Source organism: Macrotis lagotis, chromosome 1 (genome assembly GCF_037893015.1).
Source record: "Macrotis lagotis isolate mMagLag1 chromosome 1, bilby.v1.9.chrom.fasta, whole genome shotgun sequence".
NCBI classification, from domain to species: Eukaryota; Metazoa; Chordata; class Mammalia; order Peramelemorphia; family Peramelidae; genus Macrotis; species Macrotis lagotis.
In genome coordinates, this window is record NC_133658.1 from 693,510,850 (window position 1) to 693,534,393 (window position 23,544).

The window sequence follows — 23,544 nt, forward strand, 5'->3', positions numbered from 1 at the left end:
TATTGAACAACTATCACTTAAGACAACAGAAACTATGAAAAGTCAGAAAATTTTTCAACATTTTAATCTATGAATTAAAATAATTAGTAAGAATACTCAAAAGCAAAAAAAGCTAATTAGTTACTTAAAAATTAGGGGAAAAGTATAGCTAAAAATAAAAGTAAGTTAACATATACTCCTGAAATTAGGGTACAATTTATTGAATGGTTTATAGCAAGATTAAACATAAATTACATAGTGAAATAGTAACTGTTTAGAATTCAAAAAGGGTTTAAAAATTGATTCATATAATTAAAAAACTATTTACTAGGACATAAAACAAATTTGATGAGAATTTTAAGTTTCTACACTAATAAAAAATAAAGAATTTTTATTTTTAAATTATGTATCATTAGTGTATATATATAATATATAATTTTGAGAATTTTAGCAAAATAAATGTTTGTTAAATTTAAAATAATGAAAACATTATGAGAACAATGACAGGAAATAAACTTTTACCCCACCTCAAAAGTTATGGAAATGGACCACATTTGTTTTTTGTAAAGGTTAGGTTAGGGGGTGGGGCACCATGGGGAAGATTATATATGAACAGGCAAACTGCTCATAATCTTTATAACTACTTACTTTCATACACTTTGAATTAATTAAATTAATTAAAAGCTCCAGATTAATTAAAGTAATTAATTAAAATCTCCAAGTTTTCCCACAATAGTAACAGACTGTTAAAGGAGGCAAAAGCATTGCAACTAACAATGACGACTATCATTCGCATGTATGAGTCATTTGTAAGTTGGTGACTATACATAGAGGTTTTTTAATTCTTAATCATTTTCCAGAAAATCATCATAGCTATTTTACTTCATGAATACTTTTCCTTAATCTAGGTTATGCCTATCCCAAAGTAGGTTTATCTGTAAATAGAGACCCTTAATAAGAAATAAACAAGGTCTGACAGATTCAGTGCAGCTCAATAATTTTCCATTATAACCCAAGGTTTTAAGACATTGAGGTTGAAAAATACTGCAACCAACCAGGACAATGTTTTAGCACTCTATCTTGGTTTCTATGAGATCATTTATCATGAGGGCAATATCTATAGATTGAGGAACCTGAAAATAGATCATCATTAAGTGCTCAAACACTGCTCAAACTTCATTACTACCAAACTAGATCTGAAATTCAAAAATAAACTAAAGATATGCTCTGTGAGCAGCATAGCTAAATTCATATAGATTCCTTAATTCTAGCTCATATTAAGATATTACTGATATTTAAACTGGTTTCAAATAGTTATTAACATCATCAGTACTCAAAGAAAAATGTTCTTAGACAAGGAAACTAAAAACTCAAAATTTCATTTGTATTATATCAGCTTTACAGTCTTTGTTCAAAATAAAAACATTCAGATTAGGTACACAAAGTGTCATCTATGATAAAAATTATGGAATTCATTAGTCATATAAAACATACTATGGTTTATTGAACATTTTCCTTCTTTAAAAATTATACATAATCAGAACCCACAATCAAATTCAAAAAATACTAACTTAAATTTTAAAACTCATCTTGTCTTCTAGTTTTCTTTTTTAAGGTATTTGCAAGGCAATGGGGTTAAGTGGCTTGCCCAAGGCCACAAAGCTAGGTAATTAAGTGTCTGAGGGCAGATTTGAACTCAGTCAGGCCCTCCTGACTCCAGGACTGGTGCTCTATCCACTGCACCACCTAGCTGCCCCTATGTCTTCTAGTTTGAACAGATCAACTGTCTAATTTAATTTTCTTTTTTTATCTTAAGGAACATAGATAATGAATCTCATCTTAACAAATGAGAACATCATCACCTTTACACAGACAATTTACAAATATTACTATATCTGAGTCTCATATGAGGTGGGTATATCTATTACCCTCATTTTACAGAAGAGGAAATTGAGGCAAATAGAAGCTGAGTGACTTGCCCAAGGAAAGTGTCTGTGGCAAGATTCAGACTCAGGTCTTTTTGAATCTAAGCTTAGCATTCTGCTCACTAAGCCAACAAACTGCCTATAGAAGTGAATTTCTCTTTCTGCAAGAGGAAATTATACATTTTTCCTAAGTATTTCAGAAATGTCAGAAAAATACAGACATAATTTTCACAGCTGACACACCATGCACCATATATGGCAGTAAATACTTTAATAGCTCTGAACTCCTCCTTCGCTTTTGGCAACATACAATAAATAATAATAAATCTTATTATTTCACAGATAGTGTCTTTTGAAAACTTATGTCTCTTTACCCCAACAGCAATATCCAGAATAGTACTAAAGACAAAGCAGGTACTTAATAAATTCTTGTTGAAATAATGTGAGTAGTGTTGTGGACAATGACTTTTTTGTTAATGCATACTGTTATCCTAAATGAATTCTCCTTCTTCCGAGATCTTCATGGTTATACTTCTGATTCATTTTTAAATTGGTAGTTTATTTTATTTTGTTGTTTGTTTTTTAAAGATAAGGAGAAGAGGCAGCTAGGTGGCACAGTGGATAGAGCACCAACCCTGGAGTCAGGAGTACCTGAGTTCAAATCTGGCCTCAGACACTTAATAATGACCTAGCTGTGTGGCCTTGTACAACCCCATTGCCTTGCCAAAAAAAAAAAAAAAAAAAGATAAGGAGAACATTTATTTTTAAAGCACATTCCTGGAGCATTAAGTCCAAAAGAAAATGGTTGGTCATATTTTATGGATTAAGGATAACAAACTTCTCATTTGAGGGCAATTTTTATTCAGTAAAGTATATTGCCTTCTTGAAATGCAAACCTCCATTTTATTATTACATAAACCAATAATAATATATTTCATAAAGCATTCATATAATGCATTTTAAAACTGAAAATTAAATAGTTTTTAGGTTATCCATCCAATGCTTCCAATTCCTTAGTTTGGATATTGAGTGTTAAACATAAATTCCACTTATAAACTTGAGAGACAGACTGAAATCTGAAGCTAAGGTTCTCAAGTTTCTTGGACTTCCTTTAAATGTGAAAGCACCATTTGTAAAACTTTATTATTACTATTTTTGATGTTCAATTAAGAGGCATATATGTCATCTCTTGAAGCTTTAATATAATTCCTTTAAGTAGTTAAATTCAATTTTTGATGGCTTAAAAATAAAATGAAAAGGAACTCTGCTTTTACAGAATTCAAAAATGACTGACTGCTTCACCGAGTCTTAGCAGAAGAAAATCTGCACTTTAAAAATAGAATTTGTTTCCTATCTATTCATCAGGAAGACTCATATCTATTCCTCTTAAATAAAAATCCTGTAAAAGGGAGACATTTTAAAGGGCTAAAAATTACTTGTAATGACAGTTAAGACATACTCTTCCAAAGTGCAAATAATCTTTAGGACGGCAAGGTGAGTTACTTCAGCCATACATTTTAAAAATACAGAAACAAAACTGAATGTACAACCAAATCATCATAAGATGATGTTTAGTATATTGGTCCATAAAAAGAAAATGGACACAAATAGTTAAGTAGTTTTCCAATAGTTTAATCACTGGTTTGCATATAGGAAACAATTCTTTATAATTATAGTTCCCATAGTCCACTAGACCACTCTTATGATTTTTAATTTTTTAGGAAATAATCAATAAATAATAGGTTTCATCTTATGTATTTATTGAATTATAATCACTTCCTACTTCACAGGATTGTTGAAAGTCTTTTGTCTATTTTAGAGCACTATATATAAATGATAATTATTGTCAATATTGTTATTGCTATAGTTATCTTTTATAGTCTTAACTCTGATCTTTAAGGACAACAGAACAGAAGAGACGAAGTAGTACAAATGTCAAATTCTAAAGGCATAGCTTTAAATTAAAGTTTAATTTATGTGTCTAAACAAATTATACTATGTCAATTTGACAGAGTTCTGTAAAAGCAGTCAGACTTCAGAAAAGCAAGGAAAGACTTGCATGAACTGATGCAAAGTGAATGAGCAGAAGCAGGAAAACATTGTACACATTAACAGAAAAATTGTGAAATGATCAATTATACTATGCTGGACTTAGCTCTGATCAGCAGTTCAGTGATCAAAGACAATTCTAAAAGATCTGTTATGAAAGAAAATTATGGACAATGAATACAGAGTAGAGCAAACTATATCTACTTTTTAAAACTTTTTTGTATTCTTTTTTCTTACAGATTTTTTCCCCTTAGTTCTAATTCTTCTTTCACAAAATAACTAATATGATACAATTGTACATCAGATTGCGCACTGCTAAAAGGAGGGGGAAGGAAGAGAGATTAATGGAAAAATGTGGAACTCAAAAGCTTGCAAAAAGAATGAATATTAAAAACAAACTTTGATATAATCAAAAAAATAAAATTAAGGGAAAAAAGCTGATTTATGCTTTGAGTTTTAGCTGATAAATCTGGGATATAAAAACAGCCAATCCAGAAAATTCAAAACAAAATAGGAATAAATAAAAGCAATAGGAAAATTTTCTTTCATTTCTATTTAGCTAAAATTTATTAAGCCTGTAATCTGTGATGGAAAAGGGACTCAAAGCTGAAAATAAAAATTAAATGAAAAAAAAAAGTCAACTTCTGCCACACATTTAAAAAATTTTTAAATGTATTACCTTTCTTCTTTATCCAAAGTCTTCTTCTCTGTTGAACTGGTCTTTTTTGGTGGTACAGGAGGGGTCACTTTTCTACATATTTCTTCAATGATGCGCTTGTTCAATCTACTTTGCAATGCAGCTTTCAACAAAATTCTTTCTACTGCAGTCATGCCATCTCCATGACAGTATTTAGGAATTTCTGGTTGGATTAAAATTTCTAGATCATCTAACCAGGGAGGATAGTAAGAGTTTTGTTTTCCTGAGAGTTTGTGATGAAGTTTGATTAACAAAGATAATATGCTTTCTTTGATTTCCAAAATTGCTGTAGTTAACTGTGGAGTTGAACCAGGAGCAGACCATTTATTTGATGTTTTGGGACGAACCACCTGATTTGCTTCACCACTATTACGATTAATGATCTCCTGAAATTTCTTTCTACGTTCTGCTACTAAGCTGAAAACTTGAGCTGTACCTGAATTCTACCCAAAAAATGGAGGAAAAAGAGCAAGAGAAATTATTCAGTAATCAATTTTTAAAGCATCAATGATAATTTTTTAAAATAATTTTTAATGTCAACAGTTTTTCACATATCTAAGTATTCTAATATATACTTTTTACAAATATTTTTTTAATTTTTAATAAATATTTCTCAAAGAAATTTCATTGTTTCAGTCTATACATATATCAAAAAGCATATACTACAGAGTCATATATTGTGTATCCAAAACATTAATTTTTTTAACCTCTCTGAAATACATGCTTATATACAGACAAATATTTTAGATATATTGTGCCTTACTTTGATTCTATTTCTCAATGTGATCCTTGATAACTATCTCTCAACCACATTCAATTGCTAATAAAATGCGATTTAAGAAAATGATTAACTACAATAAGTCACTTCCCAAAAGAGATCAATGATGAGACTCCAAGGCTATGAAAATTGATCTCAAAGTTTTTGAAGGCTTGCATATTTTTTTTTTAGTTTTCTGGAAGGCAATGGGGTTAAGTGGCTTGTCCAAGGCCACACAGCTAGTTAACTATTAAGTGTCTGAGGCCAAATTTGAACTCAGGTACTCCTGACTCCAGGGCCAGGGCTCTATACACTGTGCCATCTAGCTGCCCCCTTGCATCTTTTTTAAATATATAAAATTTAGGTTAATAAGGTTATTCTAAATTTTCAAAAAAACTTAAATCATCCAAACTTTTTCTTTTTTGCAATTTCCAAAGCACCCTAAAAGTGACTAGCATTTCAAAACTAGTTCCTGAATGTTTCAAACATGATTACTAGAATTTTTTGTTTGATCTATTTTGGAAGTAATTGTAACTCTGATAGAAATGAAAATCAATTATATGCCTCATCAGGAAATGTCACTAAGAAAATGTGCTAATAAAAACTGGCAAAGATAGTTATCTAACTTCCCCATTAGGTATCATTTATGTGTATGGAAAGAAAAATAAAAGAGCCCCTTGCTTTATATTAATTTATCCTCTATTTCTACATTCCATAATTTTATAAGAGTGATATTAGTAATAAACTGTAATTTGTGAAATTGCTTTCTAGTAATAATAAAAATAAGATAATACTATAAGGCACTTCACAATTTACATTTGATCTTTACAAAAAAATCCTGTGAGGAAGGTTCAATAATTTCAACAAATTTAGAAGGATTAATTAAAAAAAATAGTTATGGGGTGGGCTAGGTGGCGCAGTGGATAGAACTTTAAGAATTACTTTTGGTTTTAATGTAGTAGCAGTTTGAACCTTTTGATAGAGTCAAATGATGTAGAGAAAACTGTATCCTGGTCCTTTAAGTAAAAAAGTAATAAAGGACTGATCTAAGTTAACCATTTTTTCTTTCTAATAACAAGCGTTTTGAGGGTTTTTAGTGTTGACATAAAGGTTTTTCCATACAGACTTAAACTACCTCAATATGTAACCATAAACAAATATTTTGGTTATAGAATCAAAAAATCTATTATTACAAAAGATCTTGGGAGTTATCTAATCCAACCCCTTTGTTTTAGGAATGAAGAAAAAGAATCAGAGAAGTTAATTATTTGCCCATTAAATATACAACTATTAAATGTGAGAAGCAGGACTCCTTTCAAGCTCCAAAGGCTCCTCTACCAACTACAGCATACTACCAAATAATTTCAAAGTCTATTATTTCCTTAAGCATTTTTTTAGGTGTTTTTTTTTGCAAGGCAAATGGAATTAAGTAGCTTACCCAAGGCCACACAGCTAGGTAATTATTAAGTGTCTGAGGCAGGATTTGAACTCAGGTCCTCCTGACTCCAGGGCCAGTGCTCTATCCACTGCACCACCTAGCCACCCCTTCCTTAAGTATTTTAAAAATTCAAATATAAAGTACATGATATAGTCTTAGGTGACAACCTGAATGCCTAATGTGGTGTGTTCAATTGTTAACAATGAATTTCAATCCTATGTGACTAATAGCTCCTCTTCCTATTATCTGAATGTTCTAATATATTAATTAAAAGAAACAACAATAATAATAACAAAAATCCCCGCTATCAAAAAGCAAATGAATGCTTTTGTGAATGGACCATTCTGCACAATGAGAACACTAAGCTTAAAATATTTAAAATACTGATGTCCTCTGGTAAGATCCTTTTCCCTCCATTATCTTTTTCATTAAATATTTCATGCAAAAATGTAATTGTTCTTTTATTTTAAAAAGTTGAAATGTAGTAAATGTAGTAAACACCCAATTCATTATTAATCATTTGCAGTTTAATTTTACTCAAAAGTTAAATTGTCCTCCAAGAAGGCAAAATAACTTATTAGTGATTTTTAAGCAGGCATGCTATAAAAAAATTAAAGGATAAGATTAGGAAACTATACAATCTTTTTTAAGATGTTAGTAATGTCTGTAATAATCTTTCATTTTTAAAAGCCCAAATGCAAAGCAAGCCTAAAAATGCTTCAATATTCCAATAGCACTAACAGGAAAAACCTTGGACAAATACCAAAATGTTCAATGTTACTTTAAAATTCAATAATATAAACTTATCTTTAAAATATGAAAACCTATAAATTAAAACATATTTAAAAAAGAAAAAAGTATTTAGCCTATATTAAGATAATTCAAAGTTCAAGAAATTTTTTCATTTCCATTTAAAGTCATGTTGCTAGTTAATGCAAACAGCATACAAAAACTACCTCTCTTTGAAGGACTTTAGGTCGTCTTGAGCTCTGGTAATTGAAGGAAAAAGATTCATAAGAAAGGACAGTGTCAAAGGTGATTGTGGAATGAAGCAACACAAAGATAAAAGCCTATTTTTTTTCTCATAGCTATGGCAAGATTAGAGAAAAAATCTACAGGCTCTATGACACAAGGCAAAGCACCAACAACATAACTGAACCGACAAGATAGTAAGGGTTCTTTAACACTTACTTGTGTAGAAGCAAAGCTATCAGAGCTAGTACTTGCAGGTGGCTCTCTCTTCACTTCTGGAGCTGTCTCTGGAACTCTCACTCTCACATAATTTATAAAGTGCCTCATATTGGATACTAAATTACTACCAGGAAACCAACTGTCATGACAGCGTTCTTGTCCACCCACAGGTTCCTAAAAGATAAATATTACAATAAAGCAGGAAGATTAAAAGCAATGGTTCAAGATAATTAGCAAAATGGAATCAGTTGTAGGATTCCTGAAGACCTATTAAAAGACATTTTAAATTGTTTATCAATTTCAAAAAAAAATCAACCAATAACTCTGTCCATAGCTATACTTCTATGGACTTTTCCATCATGCCCAAGGGACTCTCTTCATCCTGAAGGGCATCTCAGTCTTGAAACAAACACCTTTGATCCTCGTTCCTTCTGACTGGAGAATAGAGAGTGTCTCCCCAAATCTCCATTTAGAGAAGGTCCCAAGGTCAGGGTCCAGCAGACTGCAGACCATCCTACTGCTTTTTCAGATTTCTTTTTTGTCTTCTGTCCCCACTGGACTGTAAGTTCCTTCAAGGCAGGGACTGTTTCCTACCTTTCTTTGTTTTGCAGACATGTAGCACAGTCCCTGGCCATTAATAAATATCTTGTAACTAACTGCTGTGAATAGTATGTACATATAGTTATAAAAATATATACATGCTTAAGACAAGAAGAGCAGAGGAAAAACTGACAATTGAGTCAAGAAGACATTGGTTCAATTTCTACTTTTGACATCTTAACTCTAAGATCATGTGCATGTCATTTACTATCAGAACCTTGGGCAACTTTCCAGTACTCCAAAGCTGAAGACAAGCTACCTATTAACATTAGCAAAAAGAGTTTTCCTATAACTCTTTGTACCAATGAAACCATAGGTCCAAACAAAAAAAAAAAAAAAACCTCAAAACCCAGAAATATCAATCAAAAACTATGATTGATAACTCAAAATATATACAAATCTTACTAAGAAAAGTTGAACAAACCAGTCAATATTGGCCAAAAATCTAAATCATATAATTTAAGAAAACTTATATTTTATTACTTCTGGGTACATACAACTCAAAATAGACTACCAAAGTTGAAATAGAATAATTCAAGGAGGTCTATTTTCTTAATAAAGAATTTTTTTTAATTAAAGCAAGCATTTATTAAGTATCAACAAAATGTCAGACCAAAACAATAGCCAAAAAAATCCACTTTCTTGCCCTCAAGGAACTTACAGTCTTAGACAACAGAAAGTATATATGGAAGTAACATATGAAATACAAATAAAAGGTAATCTGGAAGGGATAGGTATTTGCTTGTAGCTGGAAATTAGGAAAAAATCTAATACAAAACAGAGATGAGACTTAAATAAAACCAGGGATTGCAAAATGAAGGAGAGCATTCCAAGTATAGAGAACAGCTAGTGAACAGAATTGAAGACAGGACATAAAAGATCATAATAGAAGAAGAGGGGGGCAGGCAGATGGCTCAGTGGATAAAGCACTGGCCCTGGGAGTAAGGAAGATCCGAGTTCAAATTCAGCCTCAGAGACTTAATAATTGCCTGTGTGACCTTGGGCAACTTTCTTAAGTTCATTGCCTTACCAAAAAAAAAAAAAAAAAAAAATAGAAGAGGCAGGTGACCAATTTAACTAGACCAGAGAACCAGAGAATATGTAGAAATGGATACTGTATAGACTGGAAAGGTCACTGAATAGAATTTGTATTTGATCCTGGAACTAAAACTGGATATACTGTAATTTATTGAGGGGAAAATTTGTTGAGGAGAGAAAAAAAAGTTGGTGACCATTTGAAAGATAGAATGTAAGGCTGAGGCCAGGAGACAATTAAGAGGCCATTTCAATGATTCAGCAAAAGGTAAATATTAGGGTCTGAAGTGTGATGGACTTCACAAAGGAGAAAAGGGGACATATGTGAGAAATACTGTGAAGAGAGAAACACAAGAAGTGGCAACTTATATTGGTCTAATAAGAGAACAAAATCAAAATTAACAAAATTAACAAGTTGTCAACCTGGGTGACTAAAAGGATATTGCTGTTCTCAAAAAAAAGTGGAGAAAAGTGAAAAAGAGGTATGGGTACAGGAAGATGAGAATGAGCTCTGTTTGGGGACATGATTGAGTTTAATATGAAAATAATAATAATAATAATAATAATAATAATAATAATAATAATAATAATAATAATAATAATAGAATATCCAGTTCAAAATATTCAACAGGTATTTGAATTTGTGATATGAGACCGGAACAGAAGCTACTGCTGAATATGGGGAGTCATGTGAAAAGAAATGACAAATGAATCTCTGGGAGTTAATGAAATCATCAAGTGAGAGAGTATTAAAAAGAACAGAGAAAAAGGCCGAGAACAGTCTTGGATTATACCCAGTTAGTGGCAAGGCATGGATGATGACACCACAAAGCACACAGCTGTCTGAATGGCAGGAAGAAAGCAATGGTATGAACTGAATTCAAGATGGCAAAGTGATAAAGAAGCATTGTGAGGAAATCCAGCCCACAAACTCCTCTAAACAGTTCTAGAAAATACAGCAAATCAAATCCTGATGAGAAAATCAAGAAAATGTCACAGTGAATCATTTATCCAGCCCAGTTTTGCTGAGCTATCTCATTAGGTGAAGAAGAGAAGAACCCTCCAGTAAACTGTGCTCAACAGCAGAAAGAGGTCACATGTTTAAATCAAGCTACCCCAGAAACATAAAGGGGGAACTGTGATGGGTAGACTAAGGAGACCTACACATGGGGATGGTGTTCCCAGTAGGGAAACCCTGCATAATATACTGAGAAAGGAAGTTTAGAAGACAACAGGAGGAGTGGGGAGGTTCTGACCCCAAACTCAGAAGAGAGGTCTTACTGAATTTTGTTCTGTCTGAAGAGGAGTAACCAAATCAAAAACCCCCATATCAAAGGGAGTTTAAAATTCTGTCATTTTTTTACTTCGTAGTCAAAAACTTTGTTAAGTTTTTCAGATAGCTAATTGGGCAGAGAATTCAGCAACATTATTGTCTTGGAAAGACCCAAACTCAGGTCAGAAACTTGTAGAATTCAGACAAAGGATAAGACCAGATTGGGAGCACTGAAAGCTTACAAGTCTCCAATCTGACCTTGAGATCCCAAAATAACAATGATCACTATCCCAAGAAAGCAACAAAGTGAAAGAAGTGCTGCAAGCCAGTCTCTTAACATCAAGTCCAAAGTCAGAAAATTGGGGAGAGGGGGTCACATAATGACACCATAATGAACTATTATGATGGCAAGGGCACGCAAAAGAGAGACTCAAAAAAAGATAACTCCAACACATCCACAAGCAATCAATACCTCAAAGAAAACCAGCATGGGCACAAACTCAACTATAATTCCTGAAAGAGATAAAGAGTTTGTTTTTCAAAGACTTAAAAATGTTCTCTTACAAATGGGATGTGGGTACTTGAGACAAAAGAAATTAATACTTTGTCCATGCAATAAGCTGCTTGACAATAAAATGGACCAAATAGAAGACAATGACTTCATAAGGCAACAAGAATATTTAAATGAAGTCAGAAGACTGGGAAAAAAAAGGGAAGAAAATATAGGCTATATCATAGCAAAAAACACTAACCTAGAAAATAGACTGAAGAGAAAATATGGGAATCATTGGATTATCTGAACTCTATGACCAAAAAAAAAAACCTAGACATGCAATTTCAAGAAATTTGACCAGAATTCTTGAAGCTGGAGGGCAAAGCTAAAAAAAGAAAGAATTCAATGCTCACTTCCTAAAAGAACATATTATTTATTCTTTTTCCATGATTTAGTTTTTATTGGATTTAATGGAAAATTATTTGCAGCAGCCTCAGAGTCAGAAAGCATTTGAGTCAAATGCTGCCTCTTGACACACACTGGCTTGTGTGACCCTTGGTGATAGAATGGATACAATGATGTACTTGAAGAAAGAAAGAGTTGAAGCCAAATTCTGCCACAGACAGTAGTTGTGGAACCCTGAGAAACTAACTCTCCTTTGGTTTCATCATCCTTAAATGAAGATTTGACTCACAAGAGTTGATGTGAAAATTGAGTAAGAACAGATGATTCTAATGAATAGGTAAATAGTTACTGCATGATAAGAGATAAAATGTTCTACAGACTATTCTAGCAGAGAGATATTTAAAGTCAGGAAGACTTAAGTTTAACTATGTAGCATATATATTATATATATGCATATATATAGATATATATATATATAAAAACTGACTGTATTACATATCTGTAATTATTTTAAATGCCATTTCTTTTTCTATCTGTTCTTGCAGTTGTGTTGGTAATACACAGTAATGCTGTTGTTTTGTGTGAGTTTATTTTATATTCTGAAGCTTTGCAGCTTTGCTGAAGTTATTTCAATTAATTTTTAGTTGACGAGAAGATTTTTTTATAAAGAGCAAAAAAAATGACAATTTTATTTCTTCTTTGTCTTTGCTTTTGCTTCCAATTCCTTTGTCACACTACTATAGCTAGCATTTCCAGCACTAAATTGAATAGTAATGATGAAAATGCACATCTTTACTTTTCTCCTGCTTTTATTGGGAAGGCCTCTAGTTTATCACTATTAAATATGATCCTAAGTCTTGATTTGAGACAGACATTATATATATATATATATATATATATATATATATATATATATATATATATATATATAATAAAGATCACTTACTGTTTTCTAGTAATTTTTAAATAGGTGTTGTATCTTATCAAAAACTTTTTTCCTGTAACTCTTGATATACTTAAATTATTTTTGTTGTTCTTCTCTCCTTGTTAATGTTTATTTAAATTTTTTGAATCAATGTTCATTAAGAATACTGTTCTACAGTTTGCTTTGTTTTAACTCTTCCTGGACTTGGAATCAAAACCCCATTTGTATCCCAGAAGGAATTTGGTAGGTAATAATTTTTCAAATAGCCCTCATTAAACATACAATATCTTTATTACCAATCTGCTTTAGGTAAATGAAAGTACTTACTTCTTCATCCGGTTCTTCTTCAGGTGAATTTTCAAGTCCTAATTCAATCAGATACAAAACCATACAGAGGACATGTTCTGACAGATTTTGGTGGTCCATCAAAATCTTTTTTTAAAAAGAAAAAAAACACTGTTTTACATATTCCAAATGTCATACAGATTGGTAAATAAAGCTATAATTATTTGGTGAATGAGAACCCTGAAGTGAAGTGAAAAAGGCTGGCCTGCCCACGATCATGTAAAATAATGACAGTTGCAGAAGAAACCAAACTTTTTTTTGCCTTTTATGAATATATATCCATGAATTAGATAATATCCCTTAGAAAATTCCATTATCATTATATGTAGAATTTTGTATTAAAAAAATTTTAATTCAAGATTATATAAGAACTCAAAATTATTAGTGTGTCAAATTAGCTGGATAAAAAACAATATAGAGGTTTAATGCAGAAAAGCATCATTTTCAAGTTTGGGGCATGGAAATTTACATAACAATCAAGGGATCTGTGATCTCATTGTATGGGCACTTTCTCCTGCTCTGTAGATCACTACCCCTACACCTATGCATTTAAATTTTGTGAAATTCTTGTCCATGTCTTCATGTAAATATTACAAAGAAGATCTATCCAATTAGAAAGGCCTTCCTTAAAGAATTGGGAGCAGCTAGGTGGCACAGTGGATAGAGCACCACCCTGGAGTCAGGAGTACCTGAGTTCAAATCCAACCTCAGACACCTACTAATTACCTAGCTGTGTGGTCTTGGGCAAGCCACTTAACCCCATCTGACTTGCAAAAAAAAAAAAAACTAAACAAACAAAAACAGGCCTTCCTCTGGTATTTTCATCATTCTGTGGGTACTAGAAGAAGCATTTCAGCTGGGTGCCTTTTAATCTCTCATTCTAGCTATATGATGTTTTATTTTCACAGTGATAAATTATGTATATGAATTTTCATATAATGGAAATATGTTATAGCCTATTTAGACTATTACATGACTTTTTACTGCCATCTAAGTTATCCATAGTTTTGATTCATTACCATATTGTTCCATGATTAATGACCATTATAGCATCACTGGTAGAGTATTTTTACAAAAGTTATGATGGTTTTTATGGCAAGAAACAATTTAGAATCACTGAAAATTTTGGACAATTATCCAAATATTATGCATCTTTATTTTCTATTCAGTTCTAGGTCTTATTCATTTTCATCTGAAGTATCTGTTATATATGGATTTGATGATCAACTCTAATGTACTTTATCATTTATGCAGTACAATAATAAAAGACAATACTAAAAGATTTGTGATGGAGAATATCATCCATATTCAGAGAAGGAATTGTGGAGTTTAAAAGCATACCAAAGTTTACTATCTTCAAAATTTTTTGCAAAGTTTTTTGAGAAGTATGTCATTATTTTCTTATTTTTTTCTCTTCCATTTGAATGTGATTCTTTTTTTCACAACATGATTAATATTAATCTATGTTTAGCATGGTTGCAGATATAGAGCCTATATGCTATCTATTGGTGGGAAGAAGAGAGAGGGGGGAGAGAAGGACAGGAGGGAGAAAAATGTTAAAAAGACGGAAGTAGCTGTTATAGATAAACAGATAAGAGAGACAAACAGTAAGATACAGACAGACAAACTCGATGAGTTGCTCATCCAATTTCATGTTAGGCAAAAAAGTCTTCATTTGCTTTGTTTTACCAATGAAGATAGTTATGATCTCTTTCAAAATGACTTTCACTGAGGTCAAATAGCACTGCAGAGACCAGTATCATTTAGAAAATATTACCTGTAAACTGTCATTTGGAGAACTTTATAAGAAGTTTTTTAAGAAAATAACTATATAGAAATTAACTTTTCTAACTAATGCATCCAAGATTAGAAGGAATGCAAAAAGCTAGGAAACAATTTTTACAGTTAATTTCTAAAAAAGGACATTTCTAATATATAGAGAACTGAGTCAAATTTATAAAAATACAAATTAATTCTCGATTGATATATGATCAAAGGATATGAATATGCAGTTTTCAGTTGAAATTAAAGCTATCTATAGTTATTTGAGGAAAATGCTCTACATCATTACTAATTAGATAAATTCAAATTAAAATAACTTTGAGATACTACCTCAACACCTATCATATTTAATAATATGACAAAAAAAGGAAAATGTCAAATGTAGGAGGGTATGTAGAAAAACTGGGACCCTAATACACTGATGATGTCGTTGAGAGAACTACTCCAACCATTCTGGAGAGAAATTCTAGAACTATAACCAAAGGACTGTAAAACTCTGCATACCCTTTGTTCCAGCTATTGCTAGATAGCATTACTAGATCTGTATCCCAAAGAGATCAAAATAAAGGGAAAAGATCCACATGTACAAAAGTATTTATAACAGTTCTTTTTGAAGTAGCAAAGAATTAGAAATTATGGGGATGCCCATCAACTAGGACATGGCTGAACAAACTGAGGTATATGAATATGATGAGATCATGGTTTTTTGTCCTTTTGTTTTGATTCCTTTTTCACAACATGACTAATATGAAAATGTGTTTAACATGACTGCACATGTGTAAACTATATTAGATTATTCACTGTTATGAGAAAACGGGAGAGAAGGGAGGAAGGCAGAAAACTCTGGAACCCAAAATCCTACAAAAAATAAATGTGAAAACCTGTATGTAATTGGGAAAAAAATAAAATAAAAGGGAAAAAAATCATTTTTATTTGGGCTATGAAAAGGATATATCCCATGACATAACTTAAATGAAATGCTTCATTTTATACCTCACAATGTTGTTACTTAGCAAACTGTAAAAGTTGTCCTTGTGGTCACACCTATAAGTCTTACATAATTTTAATAGATGCATATTTGAAAAAAAAAAAAGAAAATGATGCTATACATTGCTATGATAAGTAATTTTATGAAATAAGATATTCAGATAGTTTCAAAGAATTGATCCCTTATAAAATAAGAGTTAAAAAACAAGTGTCGGGGAGGCTAGGTGGCACAGTGGATAAAGCACCAGCCTTGGAGTCAGGAGTACCTGGTTTCAAATCCGGTCTCAGACACTTAATAATTACCTAGCTGTGTGGCCTTGGGCAAGCCACTTAACCCCATTTGCCTTGCAAAAAAAAAGTGTCAAAATAAAGAATTATCTTTGGCAATAAATGACAATTTTCACATGAGTCAAAAATTTTTTAAAATAAAATTTAAAAAATGAAGATTCTAATTAGGAATCAATGAGACAGACACTGGATCACTTTTTAGGAGTAAATCTCATATAACTATAACTTTTTTTGTTTTGTTGCCTATATTGTGAATATCCCAAGGGCATATCTACATCTTTTTCTTGTTCTGTCACATACTTTTTCAGTACCAAAAAAGTGTAGCTGATTACATCTGAATAAGAAAACCTAAGTTGAGGAGATATTCTAAATAGGAGAAAACTATGATACACTTGCTAGTATTTGAACATTCTCTAAGATAATAGTTGTCAAAGTAGAGTATTAAGAAAGTGGAGAATAACCTTAGATTGAAAGGCAAAATTCACAAAGAAAGATCTCGATTTCATTCTTCTCAAGTTAAGTGATTGCTTGCTCCTCACTCTTTTATTGTGTTGTACCCTAATTATCTTTCAACACATTGTGATTTTGTTACTGATTTGTTGTTGTTCTTGTTTTCACCAGATCTATGATTTATCTGGAAGGGAATTTCCAGAGAGGAACTTACTCTACCCATGCAGATCAGCAACTTATAGTATTATACGGTTGCCTGGAGCAACAAAATTGTCTGAGGATACACAGCCAATATGTTTCAGAGACAGAATCTGAACCCAGGTCTTCCTGATTTCTCAATTCTAATTATCCAATATACTATACTTTGTACTCACAGTGGAAGCTGAATAAATGTCCTTGACTAATACTAGAAAAGCAATAAATTTAAAGGAACTATTAGAAATAATTTTTTTACACTTGGAAACTTACTGAGAAAGATCTATAGATAGTACACAGAGAGAGAGAGAGAGAGAGAGAGAGAGAAAGAGAGAGGGAGAGAGGGGAGGGGGAGAGAGAGGAAGAGACATAGGATTTTAAATATTATATGTTATACACAAAACAAATACTATCTTAAAACATGATTTTAAAAATATGAAACTTTCATCTTATTCTTATTATTCAAATCACTACTATACCTTGTAAAGTAGGGTGAATAAGACAATGTGTAAAGTTTTACAATGCAAAAGTCGCATGAGACCTTTGTAACTGGGGTGCAGAGGTGTCCTTTTCTTGTAGGGAGGCCAAGGGTTTCCAGGGAATTTGCCACTCTGTTTTAAACTATAGAAAAAATACAAGATGAAAATGAGATTAAAACTCCACTTAAACCAGAATCCAAAATAGTAGGATTAAAACTAATCAGTTAGTAACAAATGAAATGCAAGATATACTTTCCCTAGGGTGACTGTTAGACTTTTTACAATGGAAAGGAGCAACCACACATATCAGAGAAACCTATGTTAATAAAGGTAAAACAAAAAGGATAGAAAGATGCATAGAGGTCCAATTAAAAAGTCCAATAAAACCAGCAAAGAGAGTAGTACCACATAGGCAGTTAAAATAAGAAAGAAGTAACTATATCTCTTGAGCTATAACAGCAACAGGTTCTTTTAAAAAATATATTTAATGGTCCTACATAGATCATTCATAAACTCCAAGTTGTAAAATATTTTTTCTGATACCATTTACAGAGACCAAGTTATTTTGCATGTATATAAAAGTAAACATGTAAACATTATCAATAAAGTTGGTATTTTTTGACCTTTCATTCCAACAGAAGCCAATACAAATCAATAGATATAATACTGCTGATATAAAATGATGATGTGCTTTATTAAAAATAATTATTAAATCTGTAGTCTAGGGATCCTGGGTTCAAATCTTAGTGTTTCACTGATGGAGCATTAAGCAAGACCCTGAAGTTTTCATACAGTATTATTCTGCAGTATATTCTTTCTAAATACTATCATCAGTATCTCAACTGTAAAATAAAGAGGACATTCTCTCCAATTATGATATGGTGACAATTAAAAATCACCTTTTAAGAATTCAATTCAGCACACATTATTTAAATGTCTTTTGGATATATGGTATTTTTTAAAGGTACATATTGAAAAAATATATCTGTGTCAGAAGGGCCTCTCAGAAAGTTTTGAAATATGAGACTATTCTGATAAATAGGATGATATATAAAAGGTATACCAGTCATCTATAATCAAACTCAAATTCCTTCCTTAACCAGACCCTGTAAACATGGAATTGAGATCCAAGGTCCTATTCCTTTAATCAAACAAAAAGGCCCAGAAAAACTTCAAGAGACTAAACACTAAACACATGTTTTTACTACTAAAATTTCAAATTATTTGCCAAATTCTTGAATCAACTCTACAAATGGTGTATCAGTTTATTTTTTTAAAAAAATGTTTCAATTAACAAATTTATTTTCTCTCAACATCTTTGCCTCATTAATAAAGAGAAAACCCTTATAACGAATATACTTGGACAAGCAAAATAAATTCCTAAATAGGTTATATTCCAAAAAATATCTAAATCCATCACCTCTCAATCAGGAGTTGCATGGTCCTCTGATATAAATTATGAGTCAATTCTGTGTTGAATGGAGTTCTTAAATCTTTCAAAGTTAGTTTCTTTACAATGTTACTATTGCATAAATTGTTCCATAGGTACTACTCCCCGTCACTGATCTTTAATTGGAATTATTCCTATATTTCTGAGTCCTTTCATCATTTCTTATAACACAATAATATTCACCATATCCATATATTAACAATGTTTAGTCATTCACCAATTGATAAGCATTCCTTAATTTTCTGTTCTTTTCTACCATAAATGTTTTTGTACATATTAATCATTTTCCTCTTATTTAAATCACTTGGGTTATGGGTCTAGTTGTGTTATCACTGATATACACAACTTGGTGATTTTGTGGACCTGGTTCCAAAGCACTTTCCAAAATAGCTGGGCCAATAATTTATAGCTCTGCTAATATCATTTTATTTCTGTCCAAAGAACAAGAGGCAGTATATTACTTCCTCTTGTACTTGTACTAGTTCTCTAACCTCAATCAGCCTAAAAGAGTCAGTAGACAGATACAAAAGATGATGAAAAGATAATAAAAAAATGAATGGATATAGATAGTGAGGCTAGGAAAGACTCTAAGATGATTTTAAAACTGATAAATCAGGTGTCTAAAAAGACTGTGGTGCCTAAACAGAAATTGGAAATTTTGAAGGAAGAGTTGTTTTGGGTACTTACTCAACCAAGTTCACCCCATAACCTAGTATATTAAACTTTTTCTTTTCAAACACCTACTCAGTTGTTCATATAAACTCTCCCACCCTCTCAAACTTTTCAACCAGCATTCTTTCCAATACCTTCATTTAAGAGAAACCTGGTTCGCTCTTCACCCACTCAAAAGACTTCTCTTTTTGCCTTCATCATGCCTGAAACAAATTCCCTTCCCATTTGTGCTTCTAAGAACTTCTGACTGCCTTCAACATTCTGCTAATGTGATACCATCTAAATTTAGATTCTAAAAAAAGCCTTTTGAAATCAATTAATCTATCCAGAAATATATTTTAAGAATCAAGAATGAAATAAACTCTCTCAAGAAATTGACATTCTAGGTTGTGCTTGAGCTGTTTCTGGAAGGAAGAGAGAGAGAGAGAGAGAGATTCTAAGAGGTGGAAGCAAAGGACAGTATCCTAATCACAGAAAACAAGCCAGGACAAAGGCACAAAAAGCAGAATAGGGAGCACCATGTGAAAGGAACAACAAATATGCCAGCATGTGAGGAGGGAAGGAATTTGTGAAAAAACTTGAAAGAAAAAAAAAGGTAAGACTTTAAAAAGCATTAACTGACAATAAAAGATTATATTTGATCCTAGATTAGAATAGACTGACATTTGGTAAAATCGTTTTGGTGCTCTATAATGGATGAAATGGAGCAAGGAGAGAAAAGGCTCAGGAAATGGAAGGCCACTACAGTGGAGCCAAGAAGGTAGAAAAGTAGGAAGTATAAATAGTAAACAACCACCCCCAAATCCTCCAAACAAGTCTAAAAAAATTGCCACACAAAATCATGATCAGAACATCTAAAAAATAAAATAAAAGCACTGTGGGTCTTCCTTTGTCTTCTCATTTTTCAGACCCAAGTTGGCATAGATAGAAAGGCAAATGATGACACTAGAAATGAAGATCTGTCTAGAGGCATGTGACTCAGAGGGTCTGTAAGGCAGATAGAAGTTGTGCATCAAGGTAAGTTCCCAAAATCTCAAGTACAGAAATAGTAACAACTGACAGTTTAGTTCTTCACTACCCTGTTCCAGGTCACAGATTCTGGATGGACTGAGGATGGTGAGGAGTGGTTGTGGATCCTAGGCAAAAAGCAAGTTCAGAAGTAAGCAACAGTAATATAGTCAGAATCCAGGAACAGTGTAAGATTTCGGGTTCAGTCTATGCCTCATATAAAGCCTGAAGTAAAATAACCATGACAGAAATCTCAGAATGAGCTATTTAAACTCCAAGAGAGTATGCCTAAAGGCCTCTTGCCCAGACCCAAATCCAGGTCAGAAACTTGCAAAGCTCAGACCAGGGGAACAGCAATCAGATTTTGCCATGGATCAGAATACTTTGGGAGAGATAATTGAAAGCTTACAAGTCCCCATTTTAAATTGTCCCTGATATTTATAAATAACACAACTCTAGGCACATCAAGGAAGCAACAGTCAGACCAGTCTAGTTAGTCACTCCCTCCAGAAATATACAGAGCAAGGATATACTGATAACATCCTAAAATAGGAAAATTCATGAACCTTATCATTATTATATAAGACTAATTTTCTTACAAATATTTTACAAATAATCTTGTATTCTAAATCAGTGGTGTAATAGTAAAGATGTGATCTACTATAAATCACTTGAGAAAGCCCAGATGTTCCTACCATCAAGGATTCCTTTGATGTTGTTTAATTTATCATAAAAATTTTGTAGAATAGGAGAGTCATTTGTTTTGATATATGTTCTTTGTAACATTCTGGCATTAAGATTTAAGATTTTCTTCCAGATTGTGAATATCTTCTCTTCTCTTCTTTTTCAAAAACCTTGAGATTTAATCCCTCAAAATGCACTCAAAATTATGCTGCCTCCAGAATGAACATCCTCTTTTTATATTCAATCTAGTTTGGCTGTTTGGCCCTTTTTTTTTTAATGTCATCTCCATTTCCCTATTAAAACATATCTGAAACTCTGATATCAGAGTCCAAATGTGGACTATTTTGATGGTGATAGGTGTCTGTTGTAAAAAATCTTTATTAATATTTTCCTGTTTTTTTCATTTTCCATTCTTTCTAGTTTCATGTTTCAATCTTCTTGAGATGTCTTTGCTAACCTGAATGTCTCATCAAGCTTTCTTCAAACTTCTTTTCTCTCCCTTGCTTTTCAAAATTTAATGCAGCAAAATGGTTAATAATCTTCCAACATCCTGTGCTGTGAGATTTTACAAATGAATTTGTATTCTACCTTGTTGCTCCAATCTGCCATCTCTCCCCACTTACAAATGAAAACAAGGATATTTTAACAGTCTGAATTCAAGTATTTTAATCACCTCACTGTGGTAATTCATTTTCATAAGCTAAACTTCTGTATGAAATTAGCAGAATTAGTGTCAATATCTTTTCCTTCATCAATTTTCCAATTTCCAATTTCCAGTAACAACAGTTTGTCTAAATAGGTTTGGTTAGAGTTTCATTGCATGTGCTTTCTTTTTTTCATTTTTATCCCAAATATTAATCTTTCTTTTAACTCAATAAACACTTATTAAGCACCTATTATAAAAGACTAGGCGCTGGGAATATAACACAAGAATGAAACATTCCTGATGAATGAATTAACAGATGTTAAGGCTATATTAGTAAATATTTATTAATAATTTAAAGTACACATATAGCTTTGTAGGAATAAAATATTCATAGGATTTAGTTATTCTAAAACTCTTTCTAAAGGTAAAGTTCCTCTTTCAGTCTTTCTGTCCTCTTCAATACCCCTTTTCTTGGACTCCATGAAATAAATACTTTTTTAGTAGCCGTAAACTATTAGTTAATCTACATATCCTTTAAAAAGCAACACTTCCAATTGCAAATGCTACAACTGCAAGACAAGATTTCTAAAGCAATGGTAATTTTAAGAAGTTGAAAGACACAGACCCTACTCCAACAGAACATTAGATTTAAGAAACTACCCCTTATATCCCCAAACATACCTAACCTTCAAATGTTGACAATAGCACCAAGTTGTGTAGAAAACCTCCAGCAAAGTAAACTAGTCAGGCAACTTTGCCTTGGCTAACTGAATTATATTCAAACAAGTTTCCTCAGGTCGATAATTCCTCTTTTTTCTGTTATAAAAATAAGCTCTGTGAAACACTTCTTTGTCTCTAATTACTAAGGACTCAGTAGACCAGACCTGATGGTGGAATAAAAGCCTTGCAGATAAATCACTATACTCAGAAGTTTTGTGCCACAGGCTTCTCTATTTCAGATATTAAATTAACATTTTCCTTAGGTTCTACAGGACAGCACAATTTTTATTCAAGAGAAATAATCCTATTGAAGGTATTTTCAATACTATTTCCTAACAGAAATTACTAGTACTTTGAATAAGATGATAAATGCAAACTTCAATTTTAATTTTTAAAAAATTTAAATTTTAAAAATATCCATAAAACTCAAAAGAACCTTTAAGTAGTTGTGATAATATTAAATCCTGACCACACCCAGAATTAAAAACAAAAAATTCCTAAGAGAAATATTGTCAAGATAATCTGATCACATTAAGTGCAATTACACGTTTTTGCTTTTTTACTTTTTTAAATGACATTTCTCCTGCAAAAAAGAAATTAAGATTTAGTAAAGATATATTTTTTACTTAAAAATCTTTAAAAACAAACTGGTAGGGGTGGCTAGGTAGCACAGTGGATAAGAGCACCAGCCCTGAAGTCAGAAGTACCTGAGTTCAAATCTGAACTCAGACACTTAATAATTACCTAGCTGTGTGGCCTTGGACAAGCCACTTAACCCCATTTGCCTTGCAAAAACCTAAAAAAAAGCAAAAATAAAAAACTGGTCTATTTAGAAAGGGGGAACAAAAATAGGGTATTGATTTGCAATTCAGCACCTCAAATTTACAACAGTTCTATACATCTCAGATTATAATATTCTGATGCTATAATGATGAAATCACATTTTGCAGATGTTTCTCTTATAATCTCATGTTAGTTATACAAAAAGTATTTACAAATTGAAACAAAGTTAACAGAAAAAAACTACAAATAAAATGGGAGTATGGGGGGGGGGGGGCCTTTTATGTAGGA

General features: G+C 32.0%; 1 protein-coding gene across 8 annotated transcripts in view; it reads right to left on the reverse strand.

Annotated features, from left to right (window-relative positions):
- UBR3 (ubiquitin protein ligase E3 component n-recognin 3) overlaps positions 1–23,544 on the reverse strand; it is a 291,086-nt gene that overhangs the window by 133,356 nt on the left and 134,186 nt on the right. For 5 of the 8 annotated variants that reach the window (XR_012474268.1, XM_074215735.1, XM_074215736.1 and 2 more), the window contains 5 exons: positions 17,294–17,435; positions 13,095–13,199; positions 8,037–8,210; positions 7,802–7,834; positions 4,633–5,093 (listed from right to left, as the gene is read on the reverse strand). Coding sequence is in view for 7 of the 8 variants with exons in the window: in XM_074215735.1 (XP_074071836.1) it covers positions 4,633–5,093; positions 7,802–7,834; positions 8,037–8,210; positions 13,095–13,199; positions 17,294–17,435 (915 nt within the window). In the remaining variant the exon portion in view is untranslated. The remainder of the gene's footprint in view (positions 1–4,632; positions 5,094–7,801; positions 7,835–8,036; positions 8,211–13,094; positions 13,200–17,293; positions 17,436–23,544) is intronic. The other 3 variants (XM_074215740.1, XM_074215738.1, XM_074215737.1) reach the window with 1 other exon arrangement.